This window comes from Pongo pygmaeus, chromosome 1, assembly GCF_028885625.2.
Source record: "Pongo pygmaeus isolate AG05252 chromosome 1, NHGRI_mPonPyg2-v2.0_pri, whole genome shotgun sequence".
NCBI classification, from domain to species: domain Eukaryota; kingdom Metazoa; phylum Chordata; class Mammalia; order Primates; family Hominidae; genus Pongo; species Pongo pygmaeus.
This window is the reverse complement of record NC_072373.2, coordinates 39,075,297-39,091,536: the sequence shown is the minus strand read 5'-3', so window position 1 is coordinate 39,091,536 and position 16,240 is coordinate 39,075,297. Positions and strand designations below refer to the sequence as shown.

The window sequence follows — 16,240 nt, the reverse complement described above, 5'->3', positions numbered from 1 at the left end:
GGCATCAGAAGAGGAATGAGACATTAACGATACCCCTGGGGATGCCAACCTCCTGAAAGAGGTCCAGATGCACATAGGATGGGCACACCCCAGGAAGGTCAGCCAGATTTCTTTGATTCAGGGAGAAAATCAGGGTCAGGGCTTAGGTAGGCTCCTGATGAGTGAAATTCACTAACTAGTAACTACTAATGTTTGTTGAGTGCTTATTCACGGCCAGGCCCTGGGCTAAGCATTTTACATTTAACCCCTTCAACAATCCTATAAGAAAACATGTGGGAGGCCGTTATCTACCCAAGTGTCCTTAACCAATAAATGACAGAGCCTGGGACTCTCCCCGCACCCGCCCACCCCTACTCCCTGAACCCCACAGGTGGGTTTGGTGCCAGAATGTATCACTGTGCTGTCAGGTGGAGACTATTTGTTTCAATTCCTAAATTTTGGGGGTGAGGGGACAGCTAGTTTCCCTGCTTAGTTACCTGCTGTTTTGCCACTAGTTACTATGTATCTCTGCGTATATGTCTAGGAAACATAGAGCATTGTTGAAACTATGTTATTGTTTCATTGAAACTATGTTATTGTTTCCTTATACCACTGAGTAGAAGAAAATGGAGTTTCTGCTAGGGCCGCTTTCTGTGGAGTTTGCACATTCTCGCTATGTCTGCAGGGGTTTTCTCTGGGTACTCGGTTTCCTCCCACATCCCACAGCTGTGCCCATTAGGTGAATTGGTGTGTCTAAATGGTCCCAGTGTGTGAGTGTAACTGAGTACCCCATTAAGTTTTTCTGTGATGGCATCGAATGCCTGTTGATGTTCATCTGTCCAAGGCAGGGGGCTCTGAATCTAGTCCCTTTTAAAGGCCTCATAAAGTGGCTTAGCCATCAACCCCAGTTTGGAATTCAAATTCAACAAAAGCCAGATGTTCCTAGGAATCCCTGCAATTGCCTCCCATTTTGGGGAGCCTTTGGGGCCACTGTTATCTGCTTTCAGTCTGGTCTTTAGGCTCCTTCAGCCTGAAGTCAAGGTTCCAGAGACTAGACCTTGAAACAGTACAGGCACCTGTGAAAATCTCCCCTACCGGGAGATGGCTTCGAGGCTACAGTTAATTTACAACCCAGCAGAGCCCCAGATGTTGCCAGCCCATTCACAAGATGGAGCAACAATTCAAGACAAGTCATACGAACAAGTCATGCCAGCCTGCACTGCCTCACCCCATGCCACAACTTTCTTCCCCTTCTTAAACCTTTGCACTTTGCTTGGAAATTTGAAGTGGTTCCATTAAGGCAAGAGTCTAGACTGTCTTCCCCATTGCTAGCTTTGGTCTGTAATAAAGTCACTTTCTTTCTACCATACCTCTATCTTGCTAATTTGTTTTGCAAGTGGTGAGCAGCTGAACCTGTGTTTGGTAACGAGTGTGGGGGTGTGAGTATGAGTGGGTTCTGCGCTGGGATGGCATCCTGCCCAGGGCTGGTTCCTGCCTTGAGTCCTGAGATGCTGGAATGGGCTCCAGCTACCAGAGACCCTAAATTGGAACAAGTGGGATGGAAAATGAATTAATGAATACAAATTAATAAAAATTTGTAAAGTCTATGATAATCATACAAATGCATGACCAAAAAAATGTGGTATGAAAGCGCTCAGTGAGCCCACCCTAATTGTAAATGTTTTGAACTGCATGGTGGCAGGAGGTGCTCCTTATAATTTTTGCTTTGCAAACATTTTATTCCTTGGTTTAACCCACCACCACTACAACTGCCATCACTTGCTGATTCATCAAACTTGGGTAAATAATGATCTTACCTGTGCTTATTAATCTTTAAGTGTGTGTATAGCTCATGTTTATTTCAGTGTTTACTATTAGAAGTGTTTTGGTCTTTATTTAGATGTTTGATGTTTTTGTGACCAGAAATATGCAGTAGGAACTTACTTTTTGCTTATATCAATTAGCGTATTGTAAAAGTAGTAGCATTATACATTGTTTTGTTTAAAGTTAAAATTTCCAAGACCCTACTGGTGATGTTCAGTAAGGACTCACTGTACAATCCAGCTAAGAGCAGCACTAAGCTGGGTGCAGTGGCTCACGCCTGTAATCCTAGCACTTTGGGAGGCCACGGTGGGCGGATCTCCTGAGCTCAGGAGTTTGAGACCAACCTGGGTAACAACAACAACAAAAAACTAGCCTGGCATTGTGGTGCATGCCTGTAATCCCAGCTACTCAGGAGGCTGAGGCAGGAGAATTGCTTGAGCCTGGGAAGTTGAGGCTGCAGCGAGCTGAGATCATGCCACTGCATTCTTGTTTGGGCAACAGAGCAAGACCCTGTCTCCAGGAAGAAAAAAAAAAAAAAAAAAAAAAAGCAGCACCAAAATGAAAAATTATTAAACCGAATTTTCTAGTTCCCTGAGGATTAAATTCTTAATGCAGGAGAATTGTCTCAGATAGAATGTCCCTGAAAAGCATCTAATGGCAGGCCTTCTAAAACTTTCATTCAGTCTACAAGATCATTTGTGTTCAAATTTCAGTCGCCCATTTAGGAGATCAGCTTTTTGCTAATCAGATTCTTCATGAGGCAAAGAGGTCATCCGATGTATTAGCAACATCTTTTGACAGGCGAGACCTTAAATTATAAGCCAAGAAGTTAAAATTACCTTCCCACTAAAGGGAAGACTACCAAATTCCTGAAAAGTTGCAGAAAGGAGTCTTGTTATTCTAAAGATGAAAGTATTTAAAAATAAATTGTGAATAGAAATGGATAAAGCTAGAAGCAGTTCTGAAAAATAGTAAGGAACTTGAGAAAGTGGTGTTGAAATACTAGGGCTTAGGCTTGTGTTTTAAAGCATGAATGATTGCTTCTGGATCTCTTAGGTTGCAGGAAAAGTCCAGACCAAACTTTCTGGGTGACTTTTAGGTAATGAAATGGGGCATTCTGGGTACAAGACCGCTTATTTCTGAAATCGTGGTTTATCAAGGCTGAAGTTTATTTCCCTTCCTGCTTTGTCTCCCAGTGGCCTGAAGAAAGGAGTTTGTGTGTGCGGCAGATTCTAAGCCAGGCTCTAAGTCTGAGTAACTGTACACTGGCATTAATGGGATTGGCCATGGCAGAGTGGAGGGGCAGGGGCCTGGGTCCAAAGACTTGGCTTTGAGCCTTAGCTCAGTTATTTACTTATTTGTTTACTCATTTATTTAGACAAAAATTATACATATTTATGGTGTACAATGTGATGTCTAGCTATACATTGTGAGATGATTAAATCAAGGTATTAACATACCCATCACCTTACCTGCTTATCATTTTATGGTGAGAACATTTAAGATCTACTCTTAGCACTTTTCAAGAATATAATACATTATTATTAACTATAATCACCATGCTGTATAATGGATCCTCAGAATTTATTCATCCTGTCCAACATCTTTTAACCAACATCTTCCCCCCTTCCCCCCTAGGCCCTGGCAACCACTCCTGTGAGTTTGACTTTTTTTAGATTTCACATATAAGTGAGATCATGCAGTATTTGCTTTTTTGCTCTGGCTCAGTTATTTCTGGCTCTGTGACCTCATCACATTTGTCATCTATAAAATGCCTACCTCCCCTGTTCCACTTCCACCTACTTCACCAGGCTGTTTTGAAAACAAAATGAGACAATGTGTGAATTCTGGGTTTTGGCATGACTGTCACATGTTAGAAGTACTTGGTGGGGTTGGTGCGGGGGTGCTGCTTAAAATTTTGCTCTTATTTTGGCATCCACAATGAGACATACTTGAGAGGTTTAAGTAAAGCAGTAAAGGCCATAAATGGGTTTAAATTTAGTGAACTCTTTGTTACTTGGAACATTTGGAATCATTTAATTTGCTGAATTTTAGGACCTAACTTTCCCATACCTTCTCTATTACTTAGAATATAGTCATGGCTGCCATGATGGAGAGATCTAGAATAGGTGAGGCTTAAACAACCTAGAAATGCATTTCTCTTCCCTCTAACAGTCTAGATCTAAGTAGTCTGGGGCACTTTGGGGCTTGGGTGTGGTACATCGATTTGGGGACTGAGAGGCCTCTGTCTTGTCCATGTGGCTTTCACCTCTTCATCCACGGAGGCTGTTCCAATTCTGTTCAACAGGAAAGGGAGGGAAAGAAAGAGATGGCCACAGCCATGTCCCTTCACTCACACGCTTTTGAATGGAGCTATTCGGGTGTCCACACTTAGCTGCAGTGTAGTGTTGGTGTCCAGAGGAAATTTTAATTGACGTGTAAGAAGAGAGACTGAATTCTGAAAAGGGGTAGTGAGGGGCGGTGGGTTACAAGCAGTGTCTGTCACAGATGCCTGTGGTTATGTCATTAACTGCCCTTTAAGAAATGTACAGATGAGGCCTGGCACAGTGGCTTGTGCCTATAAACCCAGCTACTCAGGAGGCTGAGGTGGGAAGATCACTTGAGGCCAGGAAATCAAGATCAGCCTGGGCAACATAGACCCTGTCTCCAAAAATACATAAATAAGGTGCATAGATGCATGGCAGACAGACAGGTGTATAGTATTCCATTATGATAATCAACTACAGGATGGTACTTGATTTATATATATTTTTTTGAGGCAAGGTCTCACTCTGTCACCCAGGCTGGAGTGCGGTGAGACAATCTCGGCTCACTGCAACCTCAGCCTCTTGGATTCAAGCAATTCTCCTGCCTCAGCCTCCTGAGTAGCTGGGATTACAGGCAAGCGCCACCACGCCTGGCTAATTCTTTTATTTTTAGTAGAGATGGGTTTTGCCGTGTTGGCCAGGCTGGTCTCGAACTCCTGGCCCCAAGTGATCCACCTGCCTTGGTCTCCCAAAGTGATGGGGTAACAGGTGTGTGCCACCATGCCCAGCTGATTTTAAGTTTTTATTTTATTATTACTTTTAGAGAGAGGATCTGGCTATGTTGCCCAGGCTGGTCTCGAACTCCTGGCCTCAAGTGATCCTCCCATCTTGGCCTCCCAAAGTGTTGGGATTACAGGCATGAGCCACCATGCCTGGCCTATAGTATGATACTTGAAAGGGACAACAAGGATGGTGAACCTGTTGATTTAGAGGTTTGGATATTGTTTGTACTTTTCAGACTTTTTGAAGCCATTTATTATTCACAGAGCACTGGTAGTCCCTTCTTGCTACATCCCAGGCACTGTGCTAGGGGCTGGTGAGTCAGAGATCATGGTCCCTGCTATCTGAGGGTCCACGCCACAGAAGAGACAGGTATATTATGCAATGGGTAGAGAACTGTCTGATGTATACTCTGATGGGAGGCTATGGGAACTCCTAGGAAAAGACCTGACCCCTTTGACAGGCAGGGTGCACTTGTGTGGTATATGTGTGCGTGTGTGTGTGTGTGTGTGTGTGTGTTGGATGCAGGATGGAGTAAGGTCACAGGGAGGAGGAAGCTTGATTGGGGTTATGTCTGTATCACTTTGAATAGTGATGGGTCTCCGGGAGTGTGAACTAACTGAATTGATGTTTAGATGCTGTTCTCTAGTGTCATGTTCATGGCTTAATGTTTTGTCTCTGTTTCTCAGAAACTCTCAGCGTAGGCATCGGGAACCTTCGTGCCAAGGAGCCATGCTGCCCCGATGGGAACTGGCACTTTACCTACTTGCCTCACTAGGCTTCCACTTCTATTCTTTCTATGAAGTTTACAAAGTCTCCAGAGGTAAGGCCCCAAGCTTTTCAGACCTCCTATCAAACAAGGAAACTCCTGTCAAAAAAAGGAACAGAGGTGGAAGATTCAAGAGGATGATCCAATAGTGTCAAGATGATGTGGGCCTTGATTTGCTTCCCCCTGTCTTGGATAGTTTGAATCAGTGACCTGAGTCCATTAAGTTTTCTACCCTAATCCTGGGTCTTTTAGGTGATGCTGTGGCTCGTCTTCTATAATTGGTGGGTTTGATTCAAAGGCTATTGAAGGCCGTGGAGGGGATTTGCATTCAGAATTCAAAGTAAACTCTTAAATTTCTCTTTCATCATTACTCCACTCAGACATACTAGACCTGGCCTCATTTTGTCTTCTTGTTCTGTCATTTTTAATGTGTTGCCTTTGTCTGAGTGTTGGAGATAAATCATCATCAGGTCACATTCCAGCCCAAAGGAAGGGGAATGGGGGCCCTCCTTTATTTTAGCGGCAGTTTGGCAAGGAGCACTAGTCACTCCTGCTCACACCCAATTGGCCAGCACTGAGTCCCATGGGCACAGCTGGGAGGCTGGGAAATAGTCTTTAGCTTGGTGGCTATGTGCTACCTAAAACTTTTTTTTTTTTTTTTTTTTTGAGACCTAGTTTCACTCTTGTCACCCAGGCTAGAATGCAATGGCACAATCTCGGCTCACTGCAACCTCTGCCTCCTGGATTCAAGCAATTGTCCTACCGCAGTCTCCTGAGTAGCTGAGATTTCAGGCACCCACCACCACGCCCAGCTAATTTTTGTATTTTTAGTAGAGACGTGGTTTCACCATGTTGGCCAGGCTGGTCTCAAACTCCTGACCTCAGGTGATCCTCCTGCCTCAGCCTCCCAAAGTGCTGGGATTACAGGCGTGAGCCACTGCACCCTATAGCTGGGACTACAGGAGTGCACCACCATGCCTGGCTTTAAAACTACTTTTAAAAAATAAAGTATATTCAAAATGGGAGGTGTCTATTCTTACACAAACACCATAATGTCTTGATTACTGTAGCTTTACAGTAAGTCTTGAAGTTGGATAGGAGTCTTCTGTTATTTGTGTTGTCTATTCTGGGTCTTTTGCCTGTCTGTATAAACTTTAGAGTCAATTTGTTGATATCTACAAAATAACTTCAGCCATAAAATAAAGATGTTTATAGCAGCTTTATGCATAATTGCTAAAAACTGGAAGCAATCAAGATGTCATTAAGCAGGGAAATGGATTAATAAACTGTGGTACATTCAGACAATAGAATTTGCCAGGATTTTCATTGTGGTTGCATTGAGTCTATAGATTAAGTTGGGAAGAACTGACATCTTGACAATATTGAGTCTTCTTATCCATGAACATGGACTATCTCTCCATTTACTTAGTTCTTTGATTTCTTTCATGAGAGTTTTATTGTTTTCCTGATATAGATCTTCTACATATTTTGTTAGATTTATAGCTCAGTATTTCATTTTTTGAGTGACAATGTAAATGATACTGTTTTAAATTACAAATTCTACTTATTTCATTGCTGATATATAGGAAAGCAATTGACTTTGGTATAGCAATCTTGTTATTATTGCTTACTAATTCCAGGAGTTTTTCTGTCAGTTCTTTCAGATTTTCTACATAGGTTATCATGGCGTCTGCAAAGATGATTTTATTTCTTCCTTCTCAATCTTATATACCTTTTCTTTTTTGTTGTTGTTGTATCGCATTAATTAGGGTTTCCAGTACAATGTTGAAAAAGAGATGAGAGGGAATATTCTTGCCTTATTCCTAATTTAACTGGGGAAACTTCTAGTTTCTCACCATTAAGTATGATGTTAGCTGTGGGTTTTTTATGGATGCTTTTTATCTAGTTAAGGAAGTTCCCCTCTATTCCTAGTTTTCTGAGAGCTTTTGTTATGAATGACTCTATTAGTTAGGGTTCTCCAGGGAAATAGAATCAACAGGCTACATATAGATATAAAAGGAGATTTATTATAAGGAATTGGCCCACACAATTATAGAGGCTGAGAAGTTCCATGATCTTATGTCTGCAAGCTGTAGACCTGTGAAAGCCAGTGGTGCAATTCAGTTCAAGTTCAAAGGCCTGAGAACTGGAGTAGCCTATGATGTCAATCCCAGTCTGAGGGCAGGAGAAGATGAGCCGAGATGGTCTAGCTCAAGTAGTAGCCAGAAATAAGAGTGAATTCTTCCTTCCTCCTCCTTTTGTTCTATTTAGACCCTCAATGGATTGGATGGTGCCCACCCGCATTAAAGAGGGCAATCTACTGTATCTGATTCAAATGCTTATCTCATCAAGAAACACCCTCACAGACACCTAGAAATAGTGTTTAATCTGGGCACTCTTTGGCCTGGTCAAGTTGACACATAGCACTAACCAACACAATGGATGCTGAATTTTGTCAAGTGTTCTTTCTGCATCTCTTGATCAGTTTATTCTTCTTTAGCCTGTTGATGTGTTGGATTACATGATTTTTGTGTTCTGTGAGATTTTGACTTTAATATACCTGCACTGGACTCAGCTGGCATTTCTCCTGTTTCATATATTGTCAGCTGGGGCTGCAGTCATCTGGGGGCTCGATTGGGCTCACTCATCCAGGGTGGCTCACTCACATGGCTGGCAGTTGGTGCTGGCTTTCAGCTGAGAGCTCAGCTGGGGACTGTCAAGTGGAGTACTATGGTCCTCTCTAAATGGCTTCATGTGGCTTACATTTCTTACATTTATAATGGGGCAGCTGGGTTCCAGCTGTTGCATGTGCAGCCTGGGAAGTTATACAGGTCACTTCTGCCTCATTTATTGGTCAAAGCAAATCACAGGGCCAGTCCAGATTGAAGGGGAGGAAAGACTGCACCTTTTTACAGGTGGAGCAGCATGTAGAGGAAGAGTCTGATGGCAGCCACCTCTGGAGTTTCTCTCTTCTGTAATGGGTGTTATACTTCTTTACCCACATGAGGACACTGAGGCTCAAAACTATTACTTGTCCAAGGTCATATATTTAATAATAGAAATAATAGAGCTGAAGCTTAAACCTAGGACTTTACAAATCTATTTCTTGTGTTGTGGCAGCTTCTGGGAATGGGGCGAGGGGTTCCTTTGTGGATAGTACAAAACTTTTCTGCACCTTAACCTGTCCAGATGCTGTCATGCTGTGCATCATGCTGACCACTCCCTAGCCTGAAGCTTCTTTAATCCTTAATGCCTTTCCTTTTATTGTCAGTGCTGAAGTGTTTCTCAGGCCATTCCCAAGAAATATCTTCCTCAAATGCTTTTGCCAGTTTAGCTCACGGGAGCCAGATCCTCATGCCATGCCTAAGTATGTTCAACTGATGCAATGTTGAGCCTTCTTGGTTCCACATCTCACTTTCTAATTCAGGAAAAAGTGCTACTTACCCACATTGTAGAAGTAGGTCACTGGAAAAATTGTCTTTACTCTGAACTTTTTTAGGGCATTCGTGTCTGGAGCAAACGTGCTGCCTAGAATAGACTAGAGGCTCCAGGTGTATTTGTTAAGTGAAATGTCTCTGGTGGGCATCTGCGTGGCTACTCTCCTTGGGCACAGAGCAGGTATCTCATTCACTGCTGTCTCTATCAGCAGTAGTGGGGTTGTCACGTGGTTGGGGACAGCTGACTGATTTTAACAGCCTTAGTCAAATGGAATCTCTCAGCAAATCCACAGCAGGGACTCAACAGAATACCCCTTCTTCCCCCCAACTCTACCAAATTAGAATATCTTGAAGTCATATGGAAATATTTGGGGTGGTGATAGTGATCCGCTATGCTGGCTGACCTTGCCCCTGGTGCTCTGCAGTACTGTGGCTAATCCACAGCTATTGCATTAGGTTGGTGCCTTATGGTTTAGTAGACATAAAACTTTTTATGTCTCTGTTTACTTTTTTTTTTTTTTTTTTTTTTAAATAAGAGATGGAGTCTTGCTCTGTTGCCCAGGCTGGAGTGCAGTGGCACAATCTCGGCTCACTGCAACCTCTGCCTCCTGGGTTCAAGCAATTCTCCTGTCTCAGCCTCCTGAGTAGCTGGGACTACAGGTGCATGCCACCATGCCTGGCTAATTTTTGTATTTTTAGTAGAGACAGGGTTTCACCATGTTAGCCAAGCTGGTCTTGAATTCCTGACCTGGGGTAATCCACTCCCCTCAGCCTCTCAAAGTGCTGGGATTACAGGCATGAGCCACCACGCCCGGCCCCTCTCTGTTTACATTTAATGTGAAAATGCAATGTACCGTGCATCAGAAGGCTTGTGTGATAGGCCTTGAACGAATTGATGCCTCTGCCTAAAAGAATGCCATATATTTTTCTGGCCATGTCAATTTAATGCAATATTCAGAATAAAAACTATTGAATTCCCATCATTGAAAATCCTGGTGATAGAAGGAAGTCACCTGTTTTTTTTTTGTTTGTTTGTTTTTGTTTTTTTAAAAAGCACCTGGGAGGGGAAGTCTTTGACTATTTCAGTTTACCACCTATTCGCTCTTATTGAAATGTTTTATTTCTTCTTGTACCCATTTTGACATTTTATAGCTTTCTAGGAATCTATATACTTTATGTAGGTTTTCAGTTTGATTAGTATATTGTGGTTCTTAACTCTTATTTAAAAATTTTTTTGTTGTTTCATTATTTTATATTTTATCTGCCTCATCTTCACTCCCTTCATTTCCTCTTTCCACTTCTCCCTCCCTTCTATTTTTTTTTTCTTTTTATTTGATCAATGGTGCCAGAGATCTTATTAATCTTTTCAGCATTTGGCTTTATTTTCTCAGTTGTTTCTTTTTGTTTTCTAACTCATTGATTTTTGCCCTTATCTCATTATTTCCTTCCTTATTGTTTCTTTAGGTTTGTTCTGTTCCTTTTTATTTCAATGTCATGAGTTGAATGCTTAGCTCATTTACTTTGTAAAGAATGTGTTTGGATTGTTGATTGTTTTTCTCAGAAAGATTTCTAGAAGAAGAATTATAGAGTAAAACCACACAACCATTTTTCAGGTGCTTACTAGACGTACCCAGGCTGCTCTCTCAGGAAGTCTGTGCCTATTAACGCTTCCAAAGGAGGAGATCCATTTTTCTCTACTACTCTCAGCAAGTTGAGTGCTCTTCAATCCATCTCAAGTGTATTTTAGTATATGATGTGATATTTTTTCACAAATAGATAACTAAACATTATGTCTGTTTGTTTGTTTGTTTGGTTGGTTTTAGACAGAATCTTGCTCTGTTACCCAGGCTGGAGTTCAGTGGCACGATCCCTGCTCACTGTAACCTCCGCCTCCTGGATTCAAGCAATTCTTGTGCCTCTGCTTCCCGAGTAGCTGGGATTACAGGTGTGTGTGTACCACCACACCCTGCTAATTTTTGTATTTTTAGTAAAGACGGGGTTTCGCCATGTTAGTCATGCTAGTCTCAAACTCTTTGGCCTCTCAAAGTGCTGGGATTCCTGGTGATTATGATAATTATGATGCAATCTTGATCATGTACTGAATTATTTTGTTAAAATTTAAAATTTATTTTTATTTTTTATTTTATAAAAAGACAAGATCTCTCTATGTTGCTCAGATTGGTCTCAAACTCCTGGATTCAAGCAATCTTCCTGCCTTGGCCTCCCAAAGTGCTGAGATTACAGACATGAACAAGGGTACCTGGCCTCACATATTAAATTTTTATATTCTGTTTAATTGATTTCTCAATCAATTCTTACATCAATACTGCGCTGTTTTAATTATTTTTGATTTACAAAATGCCTAAGTATCTGGAGTAAGTTACTAGTTATTGGTTCTTTGTTTTCAGATCTTTCTTAGGCTATTCTTACTGGCTTATTCTTCCAGATATATATTTGAAATTGGCTACTTTCAAAAAATCATTAGGGTTTTAATTAGAATTGTAATAAACTTATAAATTAATTTGTAAATAATTGATATTTTTATAATGTGTCTTTCTATCCAAGAATATATTTTTTCTTTGCTTATTCAAAATCTTTCATCACTTCCCTTAATGAAGGTTTGTGGTTGTCGTCATAATAGATTCTGCTAAAACTTAAGATTATTTCTGAGTCTTTTCCTTTCTCCTTTTGTGATTGGGATATTTTCCAAATTTTCTAGCTGATTATTTCTGATCTACACTAAAGGTATTTATTTTGGTTTATGTATTTTTATATTTCAGCAATTTATTGAATTCTCTTATGTTCTATTGGCTTGATCTTCCTTGTTCTTTTATTTAGATAATATCATCCACAGATAATGATAGTAGTTTTGCTTCATTTGTTTTTGCTTTGCTAGGACATCTAGAACAATACAATAGTTGAATGTTATCCTGTTTTAATTCTGACTTTAATGGAAATCTCTGTATAGTGAAAGGTTGAACAAGCTTTACTTACTTGTTTTTAAAAACTCATGTTAAGGAATCCTAGCCCCTTTAAATTGGCAATAAGTGTTGAATTTTATTTGTTTTTAAAGTACCTATTCCTTTTTTGACCTATTGATATGATATTTGAAAGTTATCAGTTTTCCAGAGGCAAACCATACGGATTCATTCCTACTACAAACCTACTATGACCATGGTATTTTTAAACATACTGCTTTTTTCCCTAGGGCTAAAAAAAAATACGGATTTCTAAGTGAGAGTGGTTGGCCTGTAATTTTGTTTTGTCTCATCCCCAAATTTCAATCTTGATATTCTGTTAGCTTTATAAAACAACTGGAGATGATTCCATTTTTAAAAATATTATGGAACTGTTAAAGTAGTATATGAAATGTCTGCATCAGTGTCTGTTGTTATTCACTTCTAAGTTTGTCTAGGCATGAAGTCTCTTTGGGAGTAGATTCATTGAAAACTTTTCAGTACCTTTCAGGGTTATTGGTATGTTTTCATTCTTAAGTCAGTTTGAGCAATTCATATTTTTCTATTTCATTATTATTATTTTTGAGACAGTGTCTCATTCTGTTGCTCAGGCTGGAGTGTAGTGGCTCAATCCTAGCTCGCTGCAAACTCAAGTGCCTGGGCTCAAGTGATCCTCCAACCTCAGCCTCCTAAGTAGCTAGGACTACAGGCACACACTACCACACTTGCACACTTGCTTGGCTTTTTTTTTTTTTTTTTTTTAGAGACAGGGTCTTGCTATGTTGCCCAGGCTGGTCTTAAACCCCTGGCCTCAAGCCAAATCTCAAAGTCCTGGGATTATAGGCATGAGCCACTATGCCTGGCTTGTGAAAATTATTTTCTAATGAAAAGCAGCTACCCTAGAACCTTCTGATTTTACAGATCCCAGGCACATCTTCTTTTATGAAGTAGCTATGTTCCTGAAAAGTTGCATATTAATGACGTTTTTATAAATGAAATTGTGCTTCCTGTTGATTTGGCGTTTTCATGTCACAGGCTTTTTTTAAATTTTTTTTAATATTCAGTGATATATCTGTAGTTAATGTTATTTTAAATAAACTCTAGCACCAGGGAGCCCTCATATTTAAAGAGCCTTTGCTTTTTATAGTGCAAAGTATTTATTTGAATCACTACTCCCTATTTCTTTGTTTTTATATAGTTGTTCTTAAAGTGGGATACAGCTAGTATAGCTGAACACATTCACCTTCTATCTTTTGTTTATTTCTGTATAAACCTGTGGCCTTCATTATTACTAAGCTCGATTTATGAAGAAAGGATACAGAAGCTCATTTATAGATTAATTCTTTCTTTTACATTCTTCATGCAATGTGCCAACCTCTCATGGGTCATGGGCTTTGTTAGGAAGTAATTTTTCCCACTGACTTTTGTGATTAGAGGAACGTGGTTGCAAGATGATCAGTAACTCTGGAGAACCCAGTCCAGGGTGGGAAAACAAAGGCCACTGGTCCTGTCCTTGAACAGGTGTCCTTGCTCTTGGAACCAGGTGAGCTGACTGAGTATGGCTGGGGCCACCAGGGGCCCTTCAGTTTACAAGGCTTGTGAAAAGACCCAATTGCACTTCTCCTGTAGGAGCCGGGAACTGAACAGCCTGTCTTGAAGCATTAACAGTGAGTGTTGTGGAACAGCCAAGGCTCCAAACATTCTGTTTGGTGATGCTTCACATTATATTTGGCTGTGGTTTCCATTGTTATCTATGGCCAGGGTCTTAGGAAACAGTTGAATCACTGTCTTCCTATTGGAATGGATCCCAAGTCTTGTAGCCTATCCCTTCCTCCTTGCACTGGCATTTTCCTCCTGGGTTAACACTGGTCCTTCAGGTAGGTGTTTGGGGGTTCAGGAGCACTACCTCAAAACATGGCACCTTGGCATTTGAGAAAACAGCAAAAGCAGGAAAGTTACTCCCAATCTTTCTCCCCTGAAGCAGGTCATAAAACTCTCATGTGAGAGGTGCCTTCTCTATACAGAAAAGAAGGGAACGTCCTTATCTCAGAAGATGAAGGATCACACAGAAGAAATAGGTCTTGCTAAGTTCCCCTCAGTTTATTACCATTAGAACATACTCACTTTATCCAAATCTATTTCTCCATGACTGTCCAATCTTCATCAAACCTAGCATTAAAATATACAAATTTGTCTGGGTACGGTGGCTCATGCCTGTAATCCCAGCACTTTGGGAGGCTGAGGTGGGTGGATAATGAGGTCAGGAGATCGAGACCATCCTGGCTAACACAGTGAAACCCCGTCTCTATTAAAAATACAAAAATTAGCTGGGTGTGGTGGCGGGTGCCTGTAGTCCCAGCTACTTGGGAGGCTGAGGCAGGAGAATGGTGTGAACCCGGGAGGCGGAGCTTGCAGTGAGCTGAGTTTGTACCACTGCACTCCAGCCTGGGTGACAGAGTGAGACTCCATCTCAAAAAATAAAATAAAAATTTAGCCATTTCTTTGGGTCTTCATTTCCTTACTAAGGCTCCTGTATCATGTAAACTTACATTAAATACATTTGTATGCTCTTCTCTTGTTAATGTGCCTTGTGTTATAGGGGCCTCAGTCATGAACCTAAGAAAGTTAGAGGAAAAATATTTTTTTATCCTTACATAGGAGAGTGTTGGCTTCCAGGTAATCTGCTTTCTTAAGACTTCTAATAAGCCTCCCACAATGACATGGGGCAGAGCCTAGGCTAGAGGGCATTTGTGGGCAAGCCCTAGTGTTAGACTCCACAGCTCCTCATTCCTTCTGTTTCTCAGCTGGTGCTCCATGTCAGACCCCTGAACATGCACAGAGCAGCTTATGGCTTACTCTTGGCTTGAGAGTTTCCATTTCAGTCCAGGCTGCTTCTACTTCTCCCAGAAGCTCTAAAGTTTTCCATGCAAATTACGTACCTGGTGGTTTGCCCCTGCAGACTCAGAATTTCTCAGGTGAGTGGCAGATGAGCAGCCCCATTTGGGAGTTTTGAAGTACATTTATGCAGTGTCTCCTTTTACATCCATTGACATATCTGATTTGCTTTTCCTTGAGTTATTTCTAAATCACTTTTTTATTCCTCAAGTGGAAATTGGAAGAGGAAAGAAGGAGCCCCTAGGCCTCCAGAGTGTCATGAAAAGCCACCCCCTTTCTGTAGGATAATCTGCAGAAGAATATTTGAGAGTTGCTTACCGCTAAATTCTCCTATCATTAGAAGCCCATCTTTTCTGTGCCCCCCTCCCCATTCTCAGTGAAGACCACAGTCTATTGTACTCATGGCTTCCTGGAGAAATAATCAGTAGGAGCTGATTAGAGTTTTGCCAATGCATAGAAACAGCGGGGCACGTGCCCCATGACTGGGTGTGCTGCTCCCTGGCAGTGGCTTGTGTCATACTAGGGTGTGTGTGTGTATGTGTTTTCTTCTAATTATTGCCCTCTTACTACACACACTGCAGAATTAATTTCCCATCAAAATGCTGAGAGTGAAAAGGGGTAGGTTGGTTAGAGGTTTTAAGTAAATGGTTTACCACCACAGCTCATTGGCAGCGATTAAAATGTAAATCCTCTCACTCAGTAGGTAGGATGGAGCTTTGATGTATCCTTTTGTGGAAGGGAAGAATCAACAGCTGACATGGTAATAAGGACTCATCAGCAGAAATTGCTTCATTTCTATGCTCTCAGGCAGTTTTGTGGAGCACTGAATTTGGGGAAATAGAACCAGGGCACTGGAAGAAAGAGCAGGTTCTGCCAGACAGTCCTGTGTGATGGGGAGAGAATTCCCAGGCACAGAAGGCTTCTTTTCTGTTTGTAGCAGCCTCTTGCTTGACTGTATTTGACTTAGGATAAAAACTCCAGTTCTGCTCAAAGAATGAAGGTCTGAGGTCCCTCCCTAAGAATAAAACTGCCTGTGCAAAAATTATAAATATAACTGCCTTTGTTATATTTTATATATATTATATAAATATATAATATATTTATATATATTTATATATATATTTATATATTTATATATTTATATATTTATATATTTATATTTATATATATTTATATATTTACATATATTTATATATATTATATATAAAGGCATATATAAAAATATATAAATATATATAAATATATAAAAATATATATAAAAATATATAAATATTTATATATATTTATATATTTTTATATTTATATTTATATATATTTATATATATTTTATAT

The 16,240-nt window shown here is 40.6% G+C and overlaps 1 protein-coding gene across 12 annotated transcripts in view; it reads left to right on the top strand.

The window, feature by feature from the left end:
- Positions 1–16,240, top strand: part of HHAT (hedgehog acyltransferase) — a 388,363-nt gene that overhangs the window by 50,054 nt on the left and 322,069 nt on the right. For 6 of the 12 annotated variants that reach the window (XM_063672407.1, XM_063672403.1, XM_063672404.1 and 3 more), the window contains one exon: positions 5,540–5,673. The exons of the other annotated variants lie outside the window; for them this stretch is intronic. In XM_063672407.1, coding sequence (XP_063528477.1) covers positions 5,540–5,673 — 134 coding nt within the window. The remainder of the gene's footprint in view (positions 1–5,539; positions 5,674–16,240) is intronic. 12 annotated transcript variants of the gene reach the window in all.